This window comes from Charadrius vociferus, unplaced genomic scaffold (assembly GCF_000708025.1).
Source record: "Charadrius vociferus isolate BGI_N301 unplaced genomic scaffold, ASM70802v2 scaffold147, whole genome shotgun sequence".
In the NCBI taxonomy this organism is placed as follows: domain Eukaryota; kingdom Metazoa; phylum Chordata; class Aves; order Charadriiformes; family Charadriidae; genus Charadrius; species Charadrius vociferus.
In genome coordinates this window covers 1,841,218-1,866,854 of record NW_009649570.1, presented here as the reverse complement: position 1 = coordinate 1,866,854, position 25,637 = coordinate 1,841,218, and the positions used below count along the sequence as shown (strand labels likewise).

Sequence of the window (25,637 nt, the reverse complement as noted above, 5' to 3'; positions counted from 1 at the left end):
CATCCGGCAGAACATACAACCACTCTGTCATAGAAATGTTATTGTACCGCACGGCTTCTCACAGTCATATCAGTTCATTTTAAGTAACCTGTGTCTCTGCAGACATTATTTAATTTAGGCCAAAAATTTGATCATGGGAACCAAAGCACATAGCAGAAAACACAGCTCTCCGATACTTCTCCGCTTAAAGCGACTTGAGATCTAGTCTACTTTCAGAGCACCTGAAGTGGGCCCCTAGAGGTTTCTTTGATTTTCCACCTCTCGGTGATGGTGAGTATAACTGCACCAACAAAAGGTGAAACTCCATATGCAGGATCTCGATCCCACAGAGTACAGGTATCAAACATACAGGTCCTCATTCCTGTATTCCTACTAAGCAAGGAAGCAGTAACACTACTAGTACCCTAAATGCTGTGAAAAGGAATTAAAAGGAAAAAAAATATGCAAGTTTTCATAGGGAAGGGTGATTTAGCCTTGAATTATTTTTCATGAAGTAGTGCACTGTCTTAATTTGCAATTTTTAAAATTTTTCTTTTCAAAATCTTTAATGATTAGCTTTCTAAAAGTGTTACAGCTGAAAATAAAGTGGTTTTGTTCACCAGAAACACTTTTCCTTCCTACTCCTCCAATTTTGCTGTTGTTCATGAAAACTTTAAATGAGTTGCTTTTCACCAGTTCAGTCCAAATACTGCTTAAACATTTACACTGATTTTTTTTTTTTTCCCCCCTTTCCTCCTTAGGATGACTCAGTGGTATCAGCTACAGCAACTTGATTCCAAGTTTTTGGAACAAGTTCACCAGCTATATGATGACAGCTTTCCTATGGAAATCAGGCAGTACCTGGCACAGTGGCTGGAAAACCAGGATTGGTAAGCATAGAAATAGGCTTTCAGGTTGCACGATAAGCGAATGTTCTCATACATGCAGTTACAGGCAGCAGAAGGAGGGAAGCAAGCTGCTAGGTGAACCTTTGCTGGTAGGACGCTTTAGTAGTGGTGTGAGTGCTGTAGCCTGTGTTCCTGCCCTTCAGGGCTTTCTAGAGGAGCCTAACACCTAGAATAACAAGTATACCATCTCATATTTCCCTTGGTTGGTCTATAACAAAAGCAGCTGTTTTGAGGCTGATCATTTACTACCTTGGCAGCTCAGTCTGAACTTTTGCCAAGATTTATGTGGAGCATCTTTTTAGGAGAGTAATACAACATGCACATGCATCAGGTTCACTTTTAGCTTCTTAATGTGCATGGAATGAGTAAATGAAGTTGAACAGAACGTGGCAAGAATAATACAGAGAAAAACATTTCTGTATCAAGGAAAGTAAAGTCAAAGTTGAGAGAATGAAACTGGCTTATGTTTGAAGGTAATTCTTACTGGTTGCATATACTGCAGCTGGCGTTGGGGATTAAAAATAAAGTACTACTTTATGAATTTCTTGAATGCTGTATTGAAAGTGTATTTAACACAAGCATGCCTTAAATTATTCTAGGGAACATGCAGCCAACAACGTATCTTTTGCTACAGTGTTATTCCATGACCTGCTGTCACAGCTCGATGATCAGTTTAGTAGATTCTTGATAGAAAACAACTTCTTGCTGCAACACAACATAAGGAAAAGCAAACGTAACCTTCAGGTATGCCTGGGGTATATGCCTATACATTTGCTTGAATTGCTTCAGTAGTGCAACTGGATGCCTCTAAGCAGACTACCCTGCTATGAGAGATTTTTCCACAGAGAATGTGGGAGAATCCCAATTTAAAGGTCAGAATTCAAGTGTGGCTCCATTTTTTTGTTTTAAATGGCAACAGGTAGAAAGTTAAAGTTTCATTACCAGCACAGTTAGAGTTTCTGAGAACTCTAGAAAAAAGAAAGTTGCCCTTTGTAAGGTGTTTGCTCTATGTATTTGGAGTGCTTTCTCGAATGTAGTTTCACTTACCCTACCCCTTCCCCAGCTGGTTTTCTCAGTGTCCTAATAAGCAGAAGAAATACAGGGGAAGAAATCCTTCCCATGTAACTGCACAACTACAGTTAACAGCAAAGGACTTCTCATTAGACCGCACTTCTGTGCATTGTATTGTACCGACAAAGAAAAGGGCCAAAGCAGTTGATAGTGAGTGGCAGCGCAGAACATATGCTTAATGGACTTAATGACTTTTGTCAGTCAGTCCTCCCCTCCTCCCTGTAGGGCTCTATGCCAGAGGATCTTCCATAGAGTCACCTTCTTCACAGCCTATTGTCCACACACCTAGCTTCAAGTCAGCGACTAGGGGAGTGTTTTCCGAAGACAGGAGAACATGACCAGGCTGTACTTACCCGATAGTAACTATAGATCAGCAATGAAAGATCAGTCAAGAAGGCTGGTACAGCTCAGTGACTCCCAGGGCAGCACCATCCTGGGTGGAGCAGGGCAGTGCTCCATCCAGAGCACGTTTCAACTTTGTATGCATGTGAAACAATAACGTTGCATTTGTATCCAGCCTTGACTGTGTGTTCATAAGTGGCAGCTAACATATCTCCTTTACATCACTGAGTAAGAGCTGTACCTGTCAAACTACAACAACCACCCTTCAAGACCAACAGCTATACTTCAAAGGTGTGGGAAGGTGACTTTTGAGACAAGATGAGCTCTCTCTAGGACTGTAGGGTAGTATCTCGCTTCCCCCGGTAATGTCTCTGACCTTTTCATGTTGTTCTGCGCTGAATCCCATCTCTTCATACAGAAATGAACTAAACCAGAAACTCGTTCTTGGAGATGGTTACAGCTGTCACCGCTCCCTGTAGTCTTGGAGCACGCTATGACCAATGTGTGCCCTGACGCTCACACACAGTCGCCCACTAGCCTTTTTGCCAATTGGTTTACTGAAGGACAAGAAATTATGGGTATGAACTTTAACAATAGACTGTCTCTAATGCCAGGATAACTTCCAAGAAGACCCAATACACATGGCAATGATCATCTACAACTGTCTGAAAGAAGAGAGGAAAATACTGAACAGTGCCCAGTTGTCAAATCAGGTAACAGTCTTGGAATCTCCTGCAGTTGTATTTACCCTTTACTGTTATTTGGGACAGAGTGAGTGGAAGAAGACTGAAAGAGGAAACGGGCTGTCCTCTCTGTCCAACAAGATGTTTCTTAAAGACAGAAGAGCGAACACTGATATGTACCAGCTGGACGATGTGGTTTGCTTGTGCTGCATGAAGCATTTGGAGGGGGAATGGCCAGGAAATAATTTTTATTCCTTGAGTGATGTAAAAGCTACACTTTTTTTTAATGCTTCTGTAATACTGCCTGATGTGCTCATCAGATTTTTGTTACAATTTAATAATTAGTGCTTGCCTTATTTCTCCAGCAAGATTTTAGCTTTTTTCTTCTGCATTTTACTTCTGAATTTACTCTGTATTAAGCAGCTGAACATCGGTGCTTCTCTGGACTGTGTCTCTGGGAAAACGATGCATCATTCTCCCTCCTAGTTATCTCTATTTTTGTTTCTTTAATGAAGCCCATTTCTTTTCTTTGGACCATAGGTAAAGCTAGATTCTTCTCCTTCCTCATCTGTTCTCTGACTTTTCATCTTTTTGTTTTTTCTTTTGCAAGGAGAACTGTTTTGCAATAAAAAAAATTCTGCAGTTGGGAAAGGCATGCAAACTATATAGCTAGATGTAATCTACTTGTGTAGTAATAAAGTGATGACTGACCAGGCATGTTAAGTTCTGATACTTAAATACTTCCCTTTAGGGCAAGTTTTTGAGTGTATGCTGGTAGAGTGGGAAGAACACTCAGGCATAGTCTTTCAACAAGTGGCCTAATGCAACTGTGTCCAAAACAGCTCTTCTAGAAATGTGACTCTGGCAGAGCCCATGTAGCTGCAGTGCAACTGTTCAGTTTCTGTTCTGGCACATGATATAAAGCACTCACAACTGCCTTTCCAGCATTCAATATATTTGGGTCATGAAAAAGGGAAAAGTCTTCCTGTACTTACTGTTGGCAACAGGTAAAGCACCATGCCCTACCTCTGCTTTCTGGTAAACACTCTAATTTCCCAAAGCTTAGAAGGTAAAATGCAGAGTAAGCACAATTATAAGCATCATAAAGAGAATACGCTAAGACTGACGTAATAGTCTGACTTAAGTCTATGATGGGGCATCTTTGGCAGTTTACCAAAATGCTTTAGATGACCTTAGCTTAAGTTGAAGTGTTAATCTGAGCAACAATGCATACCACATTGGAGGAACAGCAAGTTTCTAACACCAATAGTATTGTTACTGTGTGGAATGAAAAGCCTGTCTTTCAAATTACTGCAACTCTCCCTGAATGATGTCATACAACTAAACCTCCTGAATGATATTGAGGTCAGCTTTCAAAGAAGCTATACAGAGGTCTAAGATGTGCTTGAATGCCCTGTAGGAAAGACATTGCATACCAAGTTACCTCATTTGCCTGTACACAGACCTGTCTTGTTCTTGCTTTTAGCCTCATTCTCCCCATATCCTGTACAGATGAATCTGATACTTGGTGTAGATGTCATGCAGTCTTTAGGGTTGTTGTTTTCTTGAAATACATTTAGAGAATACATGAAGATAAGCAAGTGAAAGAATGGATTTGTGCAGAGAGAAAACAGAATATGTTCATAACTTTATATCGCTATGATAAAAAAAAAGCAGCATCACCACACACACACCAGGCATTTTTAACCTCCCCTGTTTCTTGCAGATTCACCTGAACTTGATTTTATATTATAAAACCTTAGTATGATTTATCAGAGCAAGCCATGCTTTATCAGGCTGTTTGTCAACAAAAGCCACTAACTTACGTTAATGAAAGAGATATTTGCTCTTATGGGTCACTCTAGTTTGACTTCTGTTGTTCTGCTTGCTTCCCTCAGATGGAAGTGGGGAGCATACAGAACACTATGATTGGAATGCTGGACAAACAGAAGGAGCTTGATGCGAAAGTTAAGGCCGTAAAAAACAGTGTTATAGTAAGTATAGCATAACTATTTAAAGTAGCGTTTGTTGATTCACAGATGTTGAAAAGCTTTCAGTACACAAGACTTTCTAAAATGACAAATAAAAATAAGGTAACGGTTTGGTTTTCAAGTCTATAACCACTGATTGTCTGAAAACAGGAAGTAATTATTTGTCAGTAGCGCCATAATACAGACTGGAAATTGACTGGTTTAGCAAGATCAGATTTCTTGTGCCTAAATTTTAGCAACAAAAACATTTTACCCATCTGAAATACTTAGCAACCAAGGAAAAATTCTTAAGAAATCATATACTGACCAATTAGTTGTTAACTAAAAGGTAGATTTTAATTTGGCATATAGATGTTTACTACCTTAAATACTGTCACGACAGAAAGCTTTTCTCCAAGCAATACCTAAAAATGTGAAAGTTCATTTAAAATGCTGTGTGCTCTTTCAGGTTTTTCCACTGTAGCCTAGGTTCTCCTAAACTCTGTGAACTTACATGGCTAGACAATGAGGGCTTTCTCCATATTTTATAATTAATGGATTTTAGTTAGCTAATAAGAGGGAGGGAGGGTGAATAGAAGATGATTCAGTTTAGGGGTGTTTCCTGTTGGGGAGTTCCAGGAAAAGGCATTGCTACAGAGCTGAACTTCATCTCTGTAACAGGCTGGTACCAGGCAGTTGCTAATCAGAAGTAGTCTTGCATTACATGAAAGTATTCAATAACTGCAGCTGCCTTCATTTGTGCTTTATAGGACGTGGAGCAAGACATCAAGACATTAGAGGATATGCAAGATGAATACGACTTTAAATGTAAAACCTTGCAGAATAGAGGTAATTTATCAAGGACGTACCCTATTGCGTATAGTTTGTAAGAGTAAACTGCTGTCTTATGTCAGGAAACTAAAGCTAATGATATGCAGGCAAACATACTGTTAATGTCCCTCCTTTATTAATTCTGCTTTGATAATGTCCCTCCTTCATTAGTTCTGCTTTAGTCTGAAACCTAAATTCCTGAAAATGCATTCTCTGCATCCATCTGTTCTTACAAGTAAGAGTGATGCTCTGTTAACAGTGTTCCTTTGTCCTTTAGATCCCTTTGCTCCTAGAAATAGCAAACCCTATAGACTCTGTGACCGTTCAACTATACACCTAAATAATTAAGTTTAGGCTTCTCTTTCCCATCTTGTATTTAAGCAGGAAGGCATTTGTGAAAGTTTTGTAGGCCCTCGTGTATTGAGGGAAGCACATGCAGCTGTAGTCCACATTGGTTTCATTACATAGATCTGCCTCTCTTTTTGACTACTTTGTTCTAGAAAAGGCTTCAGTTTCCAACACAATTTGGTAGTTGACTGTCCCTCTGAAGAGGGGCACATTCAGAAGATATTGAGGGGAGCACTGAGCCACAATCTTGCTCATTGTACTTGGGAGCAGGTTGTGCTTCTGTGAAGCAGATAGAAACCTCTGACTTCAGGTCAGTAGGCAGCAGAGGTAGTAGCTAGGGTGACTATGTAGGATCTATCAGCCCAGCTACCCTCAGGAGGCTATAAACATCCTCCCTTCAAGTAACAATTGACTCCTGTTCCCAGGGTTAAGTAATACGAATGATTCATGTTTGAAGTCAGCATGAGAACAAATTGCTCAGTGTATATCTTTACACAATATTATCATTATTTTAAATCAGGTTCTTGCTCTAAAAAGCAAGTAAACTCATATCTCGATTATTTCACTGGGATAGTGGCTTTTCCTCACATTAGTGCTTTAAGTGTAGATTCTGTCCTTTCCAGAAGGGGGAAAGGAGAAATAAAAAAAAAAAATAATAATCTAGGAGGCAGTAAATATTTCCTCCCTTAAGCTTTAGAGATACACTTCACTTGACATTAGCCAGGCAGGTCCCCTCTTCCCCAGTGTTTCCCCCACCCATGCTTCAGCACTTCTTCAGCCTCACCTTCACAATTTGGCCTTATTTTACAGAGCATGAGTCCAATAGTGTGTCGCAGGAGGAATATAAGAAAGAACAGATGAATCTCAAGAAGATGTTTTTATCGCTTGACCTTAAGAGAAAGGTAGCACTCAAGTTTTCTTTCAGAAGGCAACAGCACTTCATTTTGAACGCATGTTCATTTTCATTGGATTGACATAACAAATTATATAAAAAACCCCACCTTTTCTGCTACTATCAGCTGAACTAAGATTTCATTCTTTCAATCCTGACTGAAAATTTTGAATCTCCATAAGCATATTTTATTTCTCTTCTAGCAAGCTTTATCAAACCCCACCAGGTAAAGCTAAAAGAACAATGAGAGGGAAAAGGTGTCAGATCAATAGTCATGTTCTTGATGAAAAAACTGATTAAAAAGTTTGCAGTGGTATTAGAGTTAAATGTGCTCACTTTCGTTGCAGTGCTCAAATCTGCAGCAGGCACTGGGTGATCCCAGGTATGCACTGGGGACGTAAATGGATGTGAGAAACTGGGTCTTCAGAATTCAGCAATACTGAATACGCTTTGTTTCTCCACTTAATCTAGCAAGTACTCCAGCTAAAAAGAAGCAGGCGTTTTTAACATTTAACTTTTACTTTGAGGTCCTTGCAGAGTTTTGCAAGACAGATGGCATTAGCTAACACAGTACTTAGAGTTTTCCTGTATGAAGTATTTTTAATAAACAAGGGAATTTAATATTCTCTATAGGAAGTGGTGAACAAGATAGTACAGCTGCTGAACACCACAGAGCACACACAGAGTGCTCTTATTAATGAGGAGCTGGTGGAGTGGAAACACAGGCAACAGACTGCATGCATTGGTGGCCCACCCAACGCCTGCCTTGACCAGCTTCAGAACTGGTATGTCTCTAGTCAAGGACTGCATTGAACCAGAACTTGAAATGTGTCATGAAGGAACACCAGATCTGTGAAATATACTCATTGTTTATGTTACATATTTTCATTCTGTCACAGCATAACTACATTTCATTGTTTTTATTACCTCACCACATTTCCAATGAGCAAGAAGTGTTCTCTGTGCACTCCTTAGGGACAGTCACCTGGCAGGTGTCTCAGCATTATTACAATACAAAACCATACTAAAAGTAATAAGATTGTGTAATTGTAGGTTCACCGTTGTTGCTGAAAGTCTTCAGCAAGTTCGTCAGCAGCTCAAAAAGCTTGAGGAACTGGAACAGAAGTTTACCTATGACCCTGATCCCATCACAAAAAATAAACAAGTTCTGCAGGACCGAACATACAGTCTTTTCAAACAACTCATCCAGAGGTAACAGACAAGAAGGGTCTTTATGTTTGCATGAATAAATGGATGGAGAGCACCTTCCCTTCTCTTCCCCCAATATTTCCTGCACACTAACTTTGCATTTTCTGAGGTTTGCTTAAGTTTGTCACAGACATTAAACTAAATGACCAGTTTTGAGATTTACCCTACCTAGGGTTTCCACAGGTTTAGGCCCATGGAAAGGGTTTGTGATCAGTCATCATTTACAGCTACATTGTAGCTCTGCTGTGGTATGCATTGATTACAGAATCAAACTCCTAGTCCTAGTAGCACCAAGCTACGCCCAAAATAAATATACACTAGATTGTCCAGTCCTTTGTATCTTGATGCATCCTCTTTGTCTCCAGCCTAGGGAGGCCAGCCATATCGCTGTACCATCTCTACGACACGAGTTACTGTAGCTGGTAGTTGCCCCACATAAGATTAGTCCCATTCCATAAGTAGTCCCATTCTAATACAGTAGACAAAAATTAATGCTGCAGAAGACTTGAATCTAGCAGATAAGGAGAGGCTTAGATACAGTAGGTAAAACCCTGTTATCGGGGGCTAGAACCCAGGTTTCCAGAGTCCCATTCAGATGCTTTGACCGCTAATCTTCAATTGGAAAAACACAGGTACTGCTTTTCAATGAAGCAAAGACAACAAGGAAGAGCTGTACAAGTCCAGCTGCTGTTTATTTACCTCGCCTGTGAGTATAGTGGAAGGAAAAGTCTCCATGCTGCCCTAGGACTTGGCAACAGTAGAAATACTTCAGAATTTATGTCTACACAGCACAGTGCTACACATAAGGTGCCTGAGACAGCAACAGTTTGGGATGCGTCAGAACAGGTTAGCCTCAGGAGTTTGCTTTGGGGGGTTCGCTAGCCCTTATCAAATACCCAGCTAGCTTATCTAGTGCCTGGGCACGTGTTTTACATGGCACTGTCTCACAGCAGTATAACCGTAAGGATTTAGCAAGCACTGGAAATAGCAAACGAAGCAACACTCCTCGCTTGGATTATGCAAGTTACATCACAGTGTTTACATGCTCTTTGATTTCAGGGAAACTTGAGGTAGCACTCTCCCCTTCTCAAGCCATCGATGTATTTAGGAAAAGCCAAACCTTATGAAATCACTTCCTAGTTGCAGTATTTCCAGCCCCATTGATAAAAGCGAAAGAAGCAGACACACAAACCTCCCTGTAGATTGAAACTGAATGAATGAAGTGTATAGTACTACTGGTAAATCACCATTCTTTTAAAGTTCACTTCTTATGTAATTTCTTATTCCTTAAAGACAACACTGAGAAATCAAAGTGCCTTTAATCTGTTTTTTCCATAGCTCCTTTGTGGTAGAGAGGCAGCCTTGCATGCCAACACATCCTCAGAGGCCATTAGTTCTGAAGACAGGAGTACAGTTTACTGTAAAGCTGAGGTATGTTTTCCCTTTCCCCGTTCTTGTTTTGCGTTAAGCCTTTCATGTCATTGGCTTCCTACAGCTGGGAGGATTGCACATCTGAGACTGCAGGCACACAAGTGCCATGTTGCAGGGGGATATCTTCTAGCAAAGTTTAACTTGCTTTCAGCTTTTACCCTTTACCAGAAGTGTGGGCTATTGAGTGTATAAGAAACACAATCAAACAGCAGAAGACACATGCAGACCACCTTGTCATGCAAAAGAGTAACTAATTTGCCCATCTAGTTTCCTCTCTAAATGCTATCTTGTATGGAGCAAGCTTGGAGCCTGTATGTGGCCCTGAGTTGTGCAGCTTAAATACATCTGTGATAAGCAATGCAATAGAAGAGAACCTGTCTTTTGCAATTGCAGTCATTTGAAAAAATTTCTCTTTCCAGATTGCTGGTGAAATTGCAGGAATTGAACTACAACTTGAAAGTGAAAGTTTTATTTGATAAGTACGTTGCATTTTTCTCATCCCTGTGTATGTTAATGGTAAGCAGTCCCCACGTTCAGAAATCCAAAAGGCAGTCATATTTTAAGCGTTGAGTCAGCCAGGAGCAGGCTGGTTCTATATGGCAGCAGGTACATCCTCCCCTTTTCTTACCCTCAGCCTTCGCTCTAAATCTCTCTCTGCCATTAGAGACATGTCACAAAGTACAGACTGCCTCAGCTTCTTGCCACCAGCTCCACTCAGGTGCACAGAGGAAAGCTCAGTACTGATAAATCAGTCTAGTCACAGAGCAGCACTTGGGCAACATGTGAACTGCAAAAACACTTCTCTGTTGTGGGTGTTTCACTTGAGCTAGCACTAGATGAAAGCGTAGAATTGAACGCCGCTGTTTCCAGTCACGTAATTCAGTCATGTCTTTAAAATATCTTACTTTCTGGGTAGCCTCTAGTGAGGAATCTAGCTGTCCTAAAGCTGTCTTTGAATTAGCAGTATAAACAGTCTACCTTTAACATGGGACATTCTCAGTTAGTGAAAAAACTTACACCAATCTAAACAGACCACTGCCAGTCTTTTGTAAGCAAGTTCATCTTTTTATAAGCAACACAGTTCAGACTTACTTTAAGGGCAGGGAAAGAAATGTAACAGACTCTCCAAAATAATGACTCTAGCTGTGCTTTTAAGAAAACAGGTGGGGTTTTGTCTTCTTTAGGAGGCATTCTGTTCACCTGAAACAGCTCTGGAGTTCAGAAACTTGCATAGAATGGGAAAAATGAAAAGAAATTATTATGTGGATGTGGGAGCTGAGGCTTTGAGAAGTGCACCAGATATAAAGAAAGTCAGTAAAATCCCACGTGGTGGGAAAACAGATTCAAGCGATGCAGCAATTTATTCATCAAGTTTTATGATTTGAAAGCAGATTTAGAATGACGGTACTATATAAGCTTTTTCTCAGAGCAAGCATTAAAACCTATGTAGTAAAAGAAAGGACTTTCTTTCATTATAAAGCCCCCATAGCAAAATTTAAGCCTCAGTAAAAGACAGCCTGTGTAGCACAATATTTATTTTGACTGTTTGAACCAATTGCCTCCTTGTCCTGTTCTCTTCTGCATAAAAAAAAAGTAAAAAAATCACAGAAACATTTTACCAGTTCTCTATCAGCTAGTAAAACAAACATACACATTTTCTCTGTATGTGGCAGAATCTTAAAGAGATTTTTATTTTGTCTTTTTTTTTTTTTTTTGACAGAGATGTAAGTGAGAAGAACTCAGTCAAAGGGTATGTGTCATCACAATTTGGTATATTAATATGGGGTTCTTACAATGAATTTGAGACTCAATTCTTTTCTCTCTGTCTTTGTGAAGGTTCAGGAAATTTAATATTTTGGGTACAAACACAAAAGTAATGAACATGGAAGAATCTACTAATGGAAGTCTAGCAGCAGAATTCAGGCACTTGGTAGGGGATTTTTTTTTTTTCTTTTATTGACACATCCATTTAATTGTGTGGGTAGAGGGTGTGGTAGGAAGGAGGCAAATTGCTTTTGTTAGTGTAGTCATGGTTTACTTTTGTAAAAGAGGAACTGTGATCATCTCTCCTTTTTCTTTGTTCTTCCCTTTTTGAAATCTTTGGCTTGTTTCAGTTGAAAGGCTACTGCTTTTGTCACTGAAATATGGCTAGAAATGCAAACAAGAGTATTTGCGGCCATACAACTTGTGTTGCAACGAATTCTTCGGAAGAAAAAGCAGCCTAGAAATGCCGGTCTGGGCCTTTCAGAGGAAGGCCTGTAGCTTGGAGTAGTTTAAAGAGCTTTGAGTCAGGAAGATGAAAGTTGTCTAGGAATGGGCAGCCACAAGAAATTCAGAGCCTTCAACAGACTATACAATACTTTTGATGTGCAGATTGTGAAATAAATCAGTTTGGTTCCATCATTACAACAGGAAAGGAAAAATGCAAGTCCCGAACCAGTGAACATGGAAGTCTCCCTTCCTCCTTTCATTGTCCAGAACAGACACTGTCTGCAATTTATTGTCCAATTCAGAGGGGTACTTTGACAAAGCAGTATTTCATCTGATCCTTCCCGATTTCATATGGCTTCTGTTCTTATAAGGCCTCTTACCTAAAGGCATTACATCATAATGGTGCAATATCTATTTTCACAGATTAATAGTTTATAAAAGAGTAGTAGTTATCTACAGTTTAATCCTTCAGCTTCCAGAGCTTAGAACAAAATAGAATTAGACACTAGTGCAGCAAGTTTGTATACAGTTGAGCAACTAGAGCATGCAAACATTTCCATCCTTTACTACTTTCATTTGTGGCTGAGGTAAACAAGTGACAGGTCTTTTTGTTCGTTTGCAGCAACTGAAAGAACAGAAGAATGCAGGAAGCAGAACAAATGAGGTAAGCAGCCCAAACCTTGTGTGTAAAGATTGGGCATAATACTAAAGAGGCATTCAGGCATTTTAAGACAATGCTCCAGTCAGCCCCACCAAGAAACACACAGGATGACAGATCAATTGGAGTTCAGTGTTTCTAGGAAGTAATCCATGTAGGCGGTATCTACAAGTGAGAACTTCTGCCAGAATGGCGTCCCTCTGGACTGTGCCTTGCTGAAATCTAGCTTTAACAGGACTTTCTAGCAAGGACAGATTTTTCAATGGCTTCTAGGTAGGAGCCAAAAAAAAAAAAGTGCATAGAGAGTACCCATTCTAACAGGCAGTTTCAGGAAGTTAGAATTGCCACTTGACTTTGACCTGCAAACTGTTTCTGAGGTCTAAAGCAAGTAACCTTGGGAAAAAAAGGTTTTTTTCCCCCCATGATAAATCCTCTTGCCTTCCCCCTAGGTAATTTTCAGTGCCTGAAAGGGGTTCTTTTTGTTTGTTTTTTTTAAAAGGGTCCTCTCATTGTAACAGAAGAACTTCACTCTCTGAGTTTTGAGACGCAGCTGTGCCAGCCTGGCTTGGTAATAGACCTAGAGGTATGTCTTAGATGAAACAGGTGGACTTAAATTCCTGTATGTCACTCATGCTGACAATCTAAACTTTATTTATTTATTTTTTAATTACCGAGTATCAAGACCTTTCAGTTATTTCAAAAATATATAATGACGCTTTACAACATCTCTGTATAAACCCATACACCAACAATGCTGTCAGATCTCTGGGTAAATAGGAGTAGATGTGCTTTGCAAAGTGTCTGATAACCAACCCCGTGTTTTAAGCTCTCTAGGTATCAGTTTCCATTTATTTCAGAAGCAATATGCTATGAACTCTACCATTCTATCAGTGCTATCATAACTGACACTAAATGAAAGTCTTTCTAGTACTTCATCATACTGACATTTTCTCCCCTACATACAAACTTCAAGTGAAAAAGTTAAGACCATGCAAGCAGAGAATTACAATGGAAATGGGTTTGTGGGTAATCTAGAAGAGGACTGCAGCAGTAGTACAAGATAGTCTGACATGTTTGGTTTTGTGTCCCTTTCAGACCACATCCCTTCCCATTGTTGTGATCTCAAATGTGAGCCAGCTTCCAAGTGGATGGGCTTCTATCTTATGGTTCAACATGCTGTCTACTGATCCCAAGGTATTTGCAAAGAAAAAAAAATTGTATCAGAAACACTGTGTGTAATTTTCAAGCATTGTCTGTATAGAAGTGGCTGCTGCATTTTTTCCAGGCAGATGACTCTTAATGGCTTTGAGAGAAGCATAGCAACTTCCCTATCCTAAACAGAGCAATGTTTGAAACCCACATAAGGGTAGTATACATTATATTCAGTATATACAGTACACAGTGAGAAGCCAAATAAACATTCAAGAATTCAAATACAGTGCACTTCAGTAATCTAGGAATTCTGCCCACTGGGAGAAGACATGTCCAAAGCAGAGTCCCAGAATTGCTTTTCCTGGTAAAGAGTGCCTGTCAGAATAGCAGCCTGCTTTTGCAGACTTGTCTCAAGCTGACACCCATTCTTAAATCTGCATTTTGTATTGGCAATACACTTTTGTAAATTTAAATGGCATTCAGAAATTAATGTTTATTAACTATAGATTGTATTTTTCCCTTTCATTCTAGAACCTGTCCTTCTTTCTGAATCCACCTTGTGCGAAGTGGTCTAAACTTTCTGAGGTTCTGAGTTGGCAGTTTTCTTCTGTAACAAAGAGAGGACTCAATGCAGATCAGCTGAGCATGCTGGGAGAGAAGCTACTTGGTATGGTCTGCTGCCATCACAGATGGCCTGTTTGAATCAAAGCTAACTCTACATGTTTTCTGCAGTCTATTTTAAGTTTTCATTTCCTCTCACACCTTTTCCCTTCATACAATATCACTTTATAGCAATGAAGTGTTTTCCAGTTTCCAATATGGCAGAGTTTGTAAGTGAAGGTCAGGTCACAAAAAAAAAAAAATCTGCAGTTCTAACTTAGGAGTTCTCTGTATTAGGGCAGTGCAGACTACTTCTGCCTTTTGAAGAACTACTGAAGTAATGCATGTGTTTAGTCAATCTTTGAAGTAGCTGTTTCTTTGCATTTGTTTTGTTTTTAAATCCATCTCCATTAATTTCATGCATGCTCCCAACTACACTGAGAGTTTACTCTATCTGCATAAACACAGTTGCAATATCAAAGTACAAACACTATGAAACTATTAAAGGGTATCAAACTGAACATCTCCTAGATGAGACTCTTTAGTAAAAGCCTCATCAGCCATGACTTGTTTCCAAACACCTTGTCAGTTTGCCTGATAGGCAGAGCACTTGACACTGCATAGTAGACTCTAGATAATAAGACTGTTAATTCAGTATATTCCACTAACCTTAAGTTTCAGAACGCATTTATATTTAAAGGGATTTGACATTAGTGGATTTAGGTAGTAAGTACAGCATTCCAGTCTCTAATTCCCTTCCTCTAATTTCCCCCAAGACATAAGATCTGACAAAAACCTTACCAATTTAATAGATTACTTTTCAGAATTCTGCAAGGAGAGTAATTTGGTTTAATTAACCATCATGAAGACAAAGGGACCAGTGACATATTTCTGTGGTCAACTTGCATTTCAGAACTTCAGAGATTTTTGTCAAGCTCTGGTAACAGTAGGGATGCTATTTAAATCTTATCTCTACAGCTAAAAGTATTTCACTACTAAAAAAAAATCCAGGCAGTTGAACACTGTATATTCAGGATTCCTTAGTACAAGGGGACACAGAATCTGATAGCGTGCCAAGATACAACTGACCTGCTGTTTGTGATGTGAAAATTGACAGTCTTGGTCTCTAACACAAGCAGCATCAGAAACAAGCTCCCTAACCTAATTTATTTTTAGATGAGAGGGCAAAAAAGCAGCATATTTCTGGCTATTGAAATCCATACCATGATCTGTAATGGAAAGAATTTGGCTCTGAATGCAGTCAGGGTCTGCACAGCTCTAGCTACTGTAGTCACAGCATAATATTTTCTTCGTTTGGATGTTGTTATGAAACACATGACATAAAAACAAGGCAGGGGGAAATGATTGCAACAGGAGTGAGACGAATCTGTGGTTGGGGCAGAGCTAGGAGTCAAGAGTTTCTGGGGCAAAATCCTACAAGTCACCAGAATTGAGGCAGGAAAGTGGTTAATCTCAGAAAGATACTGTAGGGTCTGCTGAGCTGCTACAGAAAACTGCAACCTTACGGGTTGCAGTTCTGTTGTTTTGGTGGAGACGATGTGCAAGATTTCAATCTCCTTCCTGGAAGGATTTTGAAACTGGCAAGTGTTAGGTGTAGCACAGCATAGAAAGTGTCAAAATGAATTGGTTCCTATTACACAAGGTCTGTTTAAATACATTTGGTCATTCTGATGCAGTGAGCTTCTCCAGAGGGGAACTTTGCAAGCTTTCCCTGCACTAGCCGTGAAAATACAGTAGCCTTCTATTTCTTTTCTTTCTTAGCCCAATAGCTCAGAGTTGTAAATAAAAACTCTGAATTCGGTGCTATTAAGGCTGAAAGGAAAGTACTTAAGAAGTAACTTATGAAACATAACTGAAGTCAGTTTATTCTGTTCAGGGCCAACAAGTGGAGGATCTCAAGATGGCCTTATTCCTTGGACAAGATTCTGCAAGGTATGAACACAGTTTAAGAATTGAGATGTAAGAGGGAGCTTTGTCTTGGTTTGTTGTGGGGTTTATTTGGGGTTTGTTTTTTCCCCACAGTGCTTTCTTTTTCGGTAGTATACCCTGTATTCTAGAGCTTATGTGGTTGTGGGAGGTTTTGGTGGCAAGGTTAAAGGAGGAGGAAAAAGGGCTTGTAATAGTGAGGACTAGATGATTTTGAGATTGTTTTGAGCCACGTAAACAGTATAGAAAAAGGCATCTTTCAGACACAGCTTCATTATTATTAATGCAGTTGCTATCAATAGAATAGTTCTCCATTTTAACTATTACAGAAAATGTCAAAAAACCCCAGCAAGATGAGCAATTCTCTGTCACAGTGAAGGCCATTTCCCAGACTAGGGGCAACTGGTTTAGGGTGAGGATTAGCATGGGGTGGCTAAGAGGGTCAACATGATGGCAGAAAGCCACATGAGATTTCATAACCCTTGGCTGCAGCAAGACAAGAGGACTCTTCACATTTTCTTTAGCTTTAGACCCTATACTGGTGTAGATAAGCAGAAAATGACAACAGGCAGGAGCAGACTCCAGGGAAGGAACAAAGCTCTGGTGACCTAAAAGCACTCAAGTTCATTAATATGGGTGTCTCATGAAGAATTGAAATCTGTCTGAACGAAAAGTGTCTTTTAGCTGTTCTGCTAGCCAGCCTGGTTGAAGGCCCCGTGGGATGGTTTGGATGTCCAAGAGCTCCAATAAGGACAGTGCCCAGGCAGGAACTAGAGCCTTTTCTCTGTTCTTAGACCAGTGTCATTGCATGACATGAAGGATCACGTGTTTGTGGGTACTGTAGGCTCAGGCAGGTGTTTCTCTCACACTGCCTCTTGCCTTAAGATTCAGTACACACTTTGTTCCTGATAGTTTCTATTCTTCTGGAGTAGAGAAACAGAAAGGGAAAAAAATCGTAAGAGAATACAGGGAGGGTAGAAAAGAATAAAGGGAGAAAAATGCAAGAACGAGTAGATGCTGGCAGGATTGAGAGCTTGCTCCCTCTCTGCTTAACAAAACTCATGTTTCATTATCCCCGTTCTCCCCCCTCCCACTGCTGCCTTTCCATATTTTGAATTTCAGGAAAATATAAATGATAAAAATTTCCCCTTTTGGCTGTGGATTGAGGGAATCCTGGAGCTTATTAAGAAACACCTCCTGTGTCTCTGGAATGATGGGTAAGACCTCAGTGAAGTTAACAAAAACACATTCATTGCCTCAGACCACTCATTTAGGCTAATAGTTGCGTCCTCAGGTTGTGATGTTGTTTGTGCAGATACTTTGGATCCAATAAAGTGAAACTTGCAACCAGAAGAATCCAAGGCAAATGAATTCTAGTAGTGAGGAAGCCTCTAACAAGGCAGCTGCTTAAAGCAAAAAAAGTCAGATGACCAAGGTCTCCCATTTGTCAGAGCTGGGCTTAAATGTTAGATTTTTTTTTTTTTTTGCCTCTGCTCCCAGTGCAAGTAGGTTCTTTCCACACCCTGTAGGTTCCTTCCACACCCTGGAACAGAGCCTCTTTTGTGTTTGGCAGGGAAGACTGAAGTACAAAGTGTAAGTCAAAGTAATCGTCCATCAAAAAAAAAAAAAAGGCAGTTTACCCACAAGCGAACATTATGAGCATCCTGTAGGTGGCAGCAGCCAGACTCTGAACTTCAGTATCTGCAATACGAGTCCAGAAAGTAGCATTTACTGATTTTAATAGAGTGTTGATAAGTAGCAAGACTCTGCCATATGGGAAACCTTTAATACTGGTTTAGTAAAATTCTCCTATTGCCAATTTCAGAAGTAATTGCTGCCAGAAACAGGTTTAGCCAAGGTCACAATCCTGCATTTTAGGTTTAGCCCCGTTATGAAACCCTGTCAATACCACACCACAGCAGAGCATCCTGGTATCCCACAAGTTTGCAGGATCTACAACAGCAGGATTGCTCTGTGTTGCTGCATTCAGCAGCAGGCTTCAAATTATTACGCCCTAGCTCCAGATGAGTTCTGTCAAAGCCCTTTACAGTACAAGCCTTGTTTCACTGCCTAAACCTACGTATTTCTTAGCTGAGTGGACTCCAATGCAGCCAGAACTTTTGCCACCATTACTGAAGTAGAGTTGCAGTTCTGTCCTATGTAGTGTTCCACCTCCGTATGGCTGTGTGCCTACAGGATTGGTTTTGCACGTGGCTTTGATAGCATACAGCCTTGAGTGGCATTACTCATTGCTCTCAGTTATGAGAGCAATCCCCTGTTTAGGGTTTAACAGAAAGACGAGATGCAAGTTAAATCCTGAATGTAATCAAAACCAGAGATTTAGTACTATTAGTTTGTCCTCTCTCAGCTTCATCTGCCTTTGTTGGATAGTCACAGATCTTTGTTTTCTAGAAAGGAAAAAAGGAAAATTGAAGGGAGAACTCCCGACAACTGCAAAGATACTTGAGTGTGAAAGAGACAAATCTATAGTGTTCATTATGATAAAGACTCCCCTTGTATACAAAAGAATAAGTATTACAGCCTCAAGAACACTCGCCTTTCTTCATACTTGAGGGATGGGAAGGCAAAAGACTTTCATTATACACAGTACATTTACTACCAAACACATTTTTTACCTAAAGCATACCATTTAAAAAAACAAAACAAAACAAAACACAAAGCCACAAAACAGAACAGCTTCCAGCACCTGAAGTTCTAAGCAAAACCATGATTATTTAGTAGGTTTTGTGCAAAAAGCACTTTCCGCAACTTAATGCGTAGAAGGACGGCACTAGTAATATTCAAAACTTCATTGATGAAGTATTTGGGAGGAATAAGAAGCAACGCAAAGAAATTCTGACCTTTTAAAAAAAGCAGTTGGGGTTTGACCAGGGTTATGCCCTCCCCAGTATCTGTTCAGACCAATCCATTATAATCACCACATTGGCCACCTTGCCTACACAATGACATTTGCTGAGCATATTGAATTTGGGGAGTTGAAATCATACAAGCTTTAACAGCTCATCTAGAAAGCGCGCACAAGGCAAAAAACAAACCCCACACCTGTATGGATGCAATCTGGTAGCTGGCAAACTTTGTTTTGTCAGCCAAAGAGAAGAAACAACTCTTCCTTAATACACTTTTGAAATTACAACCACTAGCTTGGATCTGACCATATTGCACACATATAACTTCACTTCTGCTTTTGCAGCCCCGCTTCGACAGCAAAAGACAATCTTTTTTATTCTGAGCGCCAAAAAAAGTTTGTATAAGGCACCAGGCAAAAGTAAGAGTGCTGAGGGAAGCTGTGGGGATTCGTGGCTTTCACAGGGCAGCTCCAGCCTGTCGGTGCTACTGCCAACTTGCCAGCTGTTCACAGGACAAAGCCTTCTGCGAGAGTTTTACAAGTTCTTCAGCTCTTTTAAGTGACAAAAGGTTTTTAGTTTTCCTAGCTAGCCCAGCGCAGCTTAGATTTTATGTTTAGGAGCAAACTCAACTTTTTCTTTTCAACATTACAGCTGCATCATGGGTTTCATCAGTAAAGAGAGAGAACGTGCTTTGTTGAAGGACCAGAGTCCAGGAACATTTTTACTAAGATTCAGTGAAAGCAGCAGAGAGGGAGCAATCACATTTACTTGGGTAGAAGGATCTCAAAACGGTAAGTCTGTAACAGAGAACATCTTTGTCTTCAAAATATAAGCTTATATTAGAATAAGAAGTCTTTACACTTTTCTCTTTCACATTGAGAACCAATACAATACACCACCCTAGCAGTTCGCACCCTTACAAGTAATAGGCCACAAGCAATAACAGACACACACCTTACTTGGTATAGCTCATAAGCCACATGGTGGATTGTTCAAGGTTTCAGCTAGGACTAGTAACACTTCCCAGGTGTGGGAAGTGTTCCCAGTAGGAACACTTCCCACTTCTGGCCTGGAAGGTTGTTGAGGACAAACTGCCTAGGCTGTCTCTCCTGCCTCCTTAGGTTCTCTCTTAGCAAGACACCTTTAGTACATAAACACCTGCATGTCCCTCCAAACCCGTGTCACCTTCCCCATCAGAGGGGACTGGGACTTTTCTCCCAGGAGAAGTTCACTATAGCCACATTCAGCCATCTCTACTATTGTTCTTCCCACTACTTCACCTTGTGTGTAACACTCCTTTCCCAAACAGCTTTCTTTAACTCATGGTCCAACACATTTGTTCCTTCCTTCCCACATTCTTCCCAGATAAACCACATAGTCACTTACCTAATTTTTCTAGCAGTTCTCCTTATTCCCATTTCCAGAAGAAGGCCAGCTTGGTTATTCAGTTAGCTGGGCTACTCTCTCACCATCTTTCAAGCAAACCTAGAAAGAAAAGAAACTTAAAAGCTGCAAAGATATATAACCTCCCCTGTATCCAATCAGGGTTCTTCCCTTCTCATACTACTTAAACCAACCTCACCTGCCAGGATGCTGCAGCTGTTTACACTTCACTTGGATGAGCCCAAGACCTACAACAGCTGGAAGAGAAACTGCTGAATGTACTTGAATTACTTGTTTGCCTTTACTGCCTTCATACCTAGGGCATCCAAAAAACAGAGCAAAGGGTGATAGTATTTTGAGCATTTTAGGGAGGCTTTATCTGTCTCTCCTTATGATTCATAAGAGACCCAAGTGGTGTATTAGGCTCAAACTTCCTAATAGGCAATATAGTTTGAATGACATCATTTGGAAGAAGGTTGAAAAGGTAGCACAACTTAAATTAGTTAATGAAATACTGCACTTAATTTCTACGGAGAGGTCACTCCAGTCACTCTGAATACGGAACACACCAAGAACCATCACTGTATGCTATCCCCCTATATGCCTTCATGCCCCACAAAGCAATTGTGCTTCCTTTGACAATCATTAAATATTTACCTGCAGCACAGTAGGTGTCATTCAGGTACGCCTTTTGCTTGTGTGACCTCTGAATTTGCAGAAGCAGCTGCACCTTTTCTGGGCAGTTTTAGAAAAAGCTTTGAAACCACCTTTAAGAGTCACTGCTTCTCTCATTTGCAGAGCCCCAGTTCCATTCGGTAGAACCGTACACCAAGAAGGAGCTCTCTGCTGTTACTTTCCCTGATATCATTCGCAACTACAAAGTGATGGCAGCTGAAAACATTCCTGAAAATCCACTGAGATTTCTGTACCCAAACATACCCAAAGACAATGCCTTTGGCAAATACTACTCCAGGCCTACGGAGGGTGAGTGTGCTATAAATGGCTCATACAGTGTAAGCGTGATGTTTGTTCTTGAGATACTTGAGCATGGTATAATTTCTGTGGCATGGAAAGACAGTGTAGCAGTTGGACTGTGTCTTTGCAGCCTTAACCCGTGCTTGAGTGCTGCTCAGCTGAAAGCTCAGAACAGGCACCGAAGTTTTAGTAGGTTAAGAAAATGTCTGTTTTTAAAGAGGCACAACATGAGATGTAGTCAGATTAAAAACTGGAAACATAATTGTTGCTGGCCCTCTAATTCAGCTTTTATGTCTGCCTGTGAGATGTTTCAGAGGTGTAGGTTCCCACTAACAGCTGGAACCATGACTCCTATTACACAGGGCTGATCCTGGTTGTGTGGGCCTGGCAGCATGTGTTGGTACAGCTACATCAAAATTAAGGGGAGGTTTTGTTCTTCATTTTTGGTAGGGGAAAAGCAAAAAAAAAATCTGACTTAAAAATGGAATGAATTAACCATAGTGCTGTAAAATGTGTGTGAGAGAGTCTAGTGTATTTTCTGGGTCACAGGCTTTATTTTTGACACAATAAAAATGGCAATGTGAGGTAAACTTGCTAAAAAAACAAGCCTTGTTTTTTTTTCTCTCCTTGAAGCACCAGAGCCTATGGATTTGGATGGCCCCAAGGGAAACGGCTACATCAAGACTGAGTTAATCTCTGTATCTGAAGTGTAAGTTTCCACAGAAATGCTGGATTTCTAGGAAGTGATAATTTTTTAGCTGTAGTTCATGTGTCTTCACAATATTTAAGGTGTAGGTGTCCCTGTCAGATCTTTACCCTCTTTCTCCTTGAGGATGTGATCACAACACATTCATAATGAGGTTCAACATAAGCAAGTGCAGGGTCCTGCACCTGGGGAGGAAGAATGCTAGGCACCAGTATAGGTTAGGGGTGGACCTGCTGGGAAGTAGCTCTGAGGAGGATTTGGGGGTCCTGGTAGATAGTAAATTGTCAGTGAGCCAGCAATGTGCCCTTGCCGCCAAAAAGGCCAATGGAATCCTGGGCTGCATAGGGAAGAGTGCGTCCAGTATGTCAAGGGAGGTCATTCTCCCCCTCTACTCGGCACTAGTGAGGCCACAACTGGAATACTGTGTCCAGTTTTGGGCTCCACAGTTCAAGAGGGACAGGGAACTGCTGGAGAGAGTCCAGCGAAGGGCAACCAAGATGATTGAGGGACTGGAGCATCTCCCTTATGAGGAAGGGCTGAGAGAGCTGGGACTCTTTGACCTGGAGAAGGCTGAGGAGAGACCTTATTATTACTTACAAATATCTAAAGGGTGGGTTGGAGGAGGATGGAGCCACACTCTTCTCGGTGGTTCCCAGTGACAGGACGAGGGGCAATGGGCACAAGTTGGAACATAGGAAGTTCCGTTCCAACACACGAAAAAACTTCTTTACAGTTCGAGTGACAGAGCACTGGCACAGGCTGCCCAGGGAGGTTGTGGAGTCTCCTTCTCTGGAGATTTTCAAGACCCGCCTGGATGCAGTCCTGAGTAATGTGCTCTGGGCAATCCTGCTTTAGCAGGGGAGTTGGACTAGATGATCCCTAGAGGTCCCTTCCAACTCTGAAAATTCTGTGATTCTGTGATAAAATGCTGTGTTTGAAACAACCTTTTTAGGTAAAAGTCCTAGAAACTTGCAGGTTGTTGTTCTGGCAAATATTTCCTTGAAAAGCAAGTTCATAAAGACTTGTGGACTTCGATTAGAATGTGGATCACTGACTAGGCCCCATTTTCCTTTAAAGCCATGCTGGTTTTGCAAAGCATGGTGTGTTTCTCACAGGCTAGGTCTTCTTCTCAAGAGACCTCACTAGTGACCCTTCTGGCCTCAGAGCCAGACATGGTAGCCCAGGTGTGCCTCACTTCTTTAGTGAAGGTTTGTCCCTGTTCTCCTCCTTCTATTAGCCACCCTTCCAGGCTCCAGTCTCCAGAAAACCTGCTCCCCATGTCTCCTGAAGAGTTCGACGAGGTGTCTCGGATGGTAGGCCCAGCAGAGATTGATACTGTGGTACGTATCACAAACCAGCCTTCTATGAGAGGGTTGAGCCAGAACATCCTTTTCCGTTTTCTCCCCTTTAAACATACATCAGACACGTGAGAGAAGCTAACACTTCAAAACACCACTCTTCAAACACGTAGGAAAAGCTGGGAATCCAGAGTTAGACTTGGATTGCTATCACTTGTTCTTCCCACTTGTTTGTGGGGAATAGGGGTGAAGAACAGGAGAGCAAAGTTTCCAGTGTGTATTTTGCAGGGGGAGGGAAGACAGGAAGGGAGGAAGGAGCAACGCTGTAGTCCTTCCTGCAGGGTCTGGGTGGGGAGGGAAGCTAGAGCAGATATGCAGCTTGGAAGTGTTGCTCTGCTGATGCCTGTGAGGTACTGCCTGTTAACTGAGCAGTTGTCCTGTTGGGGCATACTTCAGGAAAAAAGTCCAAATTAAAGCATGGCTTTTTGTTTTCCTCATGGTAATTTGATCCTAAGATGTGAATCTGGTGCTGTTTGAGAAGGACCTGATTGTGCTCTGTGGTTAGCAAAGACTAGAGTATTAGGGCTTTACCTGGCTTATTTAATTGACATGTACTTTTCTTGTTGCAGATGTGTTCAGCATATTCAACTTAAAGGTTGAGCTTTTTACGGCATCATTAACACAGCTGATTAGCTTATGCATCCCGCTTTGCAGTCAATGACTTGGTGACATGCTCCACTTCAATTCTTTGGTTTCTCAACGTGAAGATCCAGTAGCAACTCTTAACTAATGGGAATATAAACAGCAGTCTGAGCAGCCTCCTCATGTGCACTTTTTTTTGTTTAGAAATTCTTTGTTTAAGAATTTGCAGTTAGCGAGATAGCGTGCCAGAGTGGAGGAAGAGAGGAGGATAGGAATGAGAGGTCCTCAGCAAGAGTGATGGGAGAAACGTGCATTTTTTGTTTAAGGGAATTAATTAAATTTAAAACAGTTGGCTGTAAATAGAAGGCTTCAAAGGAAAGCTTGTTCTTGTGCAGAGGTTCTGCTCAGAAAGCTTGCACCTTCTGCTTAACTACTTCTGAAGAACTTTCACAGCTTTGAATTTTCATCTGCATCACAGAGAGGAGAAGAGAAACACTGCAGGTGTATGCCACACGGAATCCACGTGCTGCTGAAGTTTGTCCTCATTTTATCTTTTCTAATGGCATGGCATACTGAGAGAACATAAGCCAAAAACGTTCGCTGCATTTCATTTCTGCTTGTTTCTTAAGGCAAGGTCTTCTTTTGTAGGATATTTACCACAACCTTTCTCATGAAGAGCATTTCTTAGGACACTGTCTTAAAGCTGCATTGGCACATGCTGAGCTTGCAAATCAACATGTACAATCAAGACTAAAGCCTCTACAGACTGCAGTCAGGCTGTCTAGCAGCAGTCCCAGACAAACCAAGAACCTAACTGTGCAAAAGGGTTGGAGTATGTTTTTACTCACAGTGCTTAATCTAACAAGGTGAGGATCTGGGCACTCGTATCTTTTACAATAATATATGCCCCATTTAGATTATAATACGTGGAAAGGAACTTAATTTTCTCATGCACTATGAATCAGGGCATTTATTTAACTGTTGATTTGAATAGCTAGAAGACCCTACAGGGCAATCCCCTCACAGGCATTGCAGAGCAACTTCTCTGCCATTCAGAAATGCTCAATCGATCAGCTGCTACATAGAAAATAAATGATGGGTTCAAGTTAGTGTGCGGTGCCCCCTGCAAAAGCCAGAGAGAAAGAAAATTTAAAGGACCTAGAACACACAATGTACGTATTTAAATGGACAGCATTGCTAAACTGACTTTATTTTTGGTACCCTGAGTTACTGAGGTTAACAGTGCTACAGAATATCACAACTGGTGACTTTATGCTTTTATGTATAAGTAGCTGAATATGTATCTTTATTGTGATACAAAAATCAAATATGTTTCTTGAGCTACACCTTGTACTCATGTTCTGTATGCAACAGTTTCTTTTCGTTATTTTTATACTTCACCAGGGTGAAATTTTCTTGTAAGATTTAAAGCAATGGCCTTATTCATAGCTTTGTCTTTACATGGCCAATAGTTCTAAAAGCAGTGTTTTTTTCCCCTGATGAAATATTCTTTTGCCATTTTAAATAAATGGAA

The 25,637-nt window shown here is 40.7% G+C and overlaps 1 protein-coding gene across 2 annotated transcripts; it reads left to right on the top strand.

Annotated features, from left to right (window-relative positions):
• The first annotated feature begins 740 nt into the window (after positions 1-740).
• Positions 741-24,176, top strand: STAT1 (signal transducer and activator of transcription 1, 91kDa). Of its 2 annotated transcripts, XM_009890145.1 has the most exons (23): positions 741-869; positions 1,487-1,631; positions 2,915-3,013; positions 4,882-4,977; positions 5,724-5,802; positions 6,943-7,034; positions 7,658-7,809; positions 8,078-8,236; positions 9,572-9,664; positions 10,084-10,143; positions 11,385-11,414; positions 11,501-11,594; positions 12,498-12,539; positions 13,033-13,116; positions 13,629-13,727; positions 14,217-14,352; positions 16,183-16,238; positions 17,355-17,449; positions 19,751-19,890; positions 21,281-21,466; positions 22,091-22,166; positions 23,401-23,503; positions 24,091-24,176. In XM_009890145.1, exons 1-23 carry the CDS (start codon positions 742-744, stop codon positions 24,112-24,114), a joined length of 2,268 nt encoding a protein of 755 aa, XP_009888447.1. In that variant the 5' UTR covers position 741; the 3' UTR covers positions 24,115-24,176. The 2 variants fall into 2 exon arrangements, with proteins under 2 accessions (XP_009888447.1, XP_009888448.1); XM_009890146.1 differs by lacking the exons at positions 23,401-23,503; positions 24,091-24,176 and having other exon boundaries at positions 742-869; positions 19,751-19,898; positions 21,283-21,466; positions 22,091-22,170.
• Positions 24,177-25,637: the final 1,461 nt, after the last annotated feature.

Coding starts and splice junctions, on each gene's coding strand:
- STAT1 (XM_009890145.1), top strand. CDS start 742: ATGACTCAGTGGTATCAGCTACAGCAACTTGATTCCAAGTTTTTGGAA. Junction 1,632..2,914: donor AAAGCAAACGTAACCTTCAG/GTATGCCTGGGG, acceptor CTCTAATGCCAG/GATAACTTCCAAGAAGACCC. Junction 5,803..6,942: donor TAAAACCTTGCAGAATAGAG/GTAATTTATCAA, acceptor CTTATTTTACAG/AGCATGAGTCCAATAGTGTG.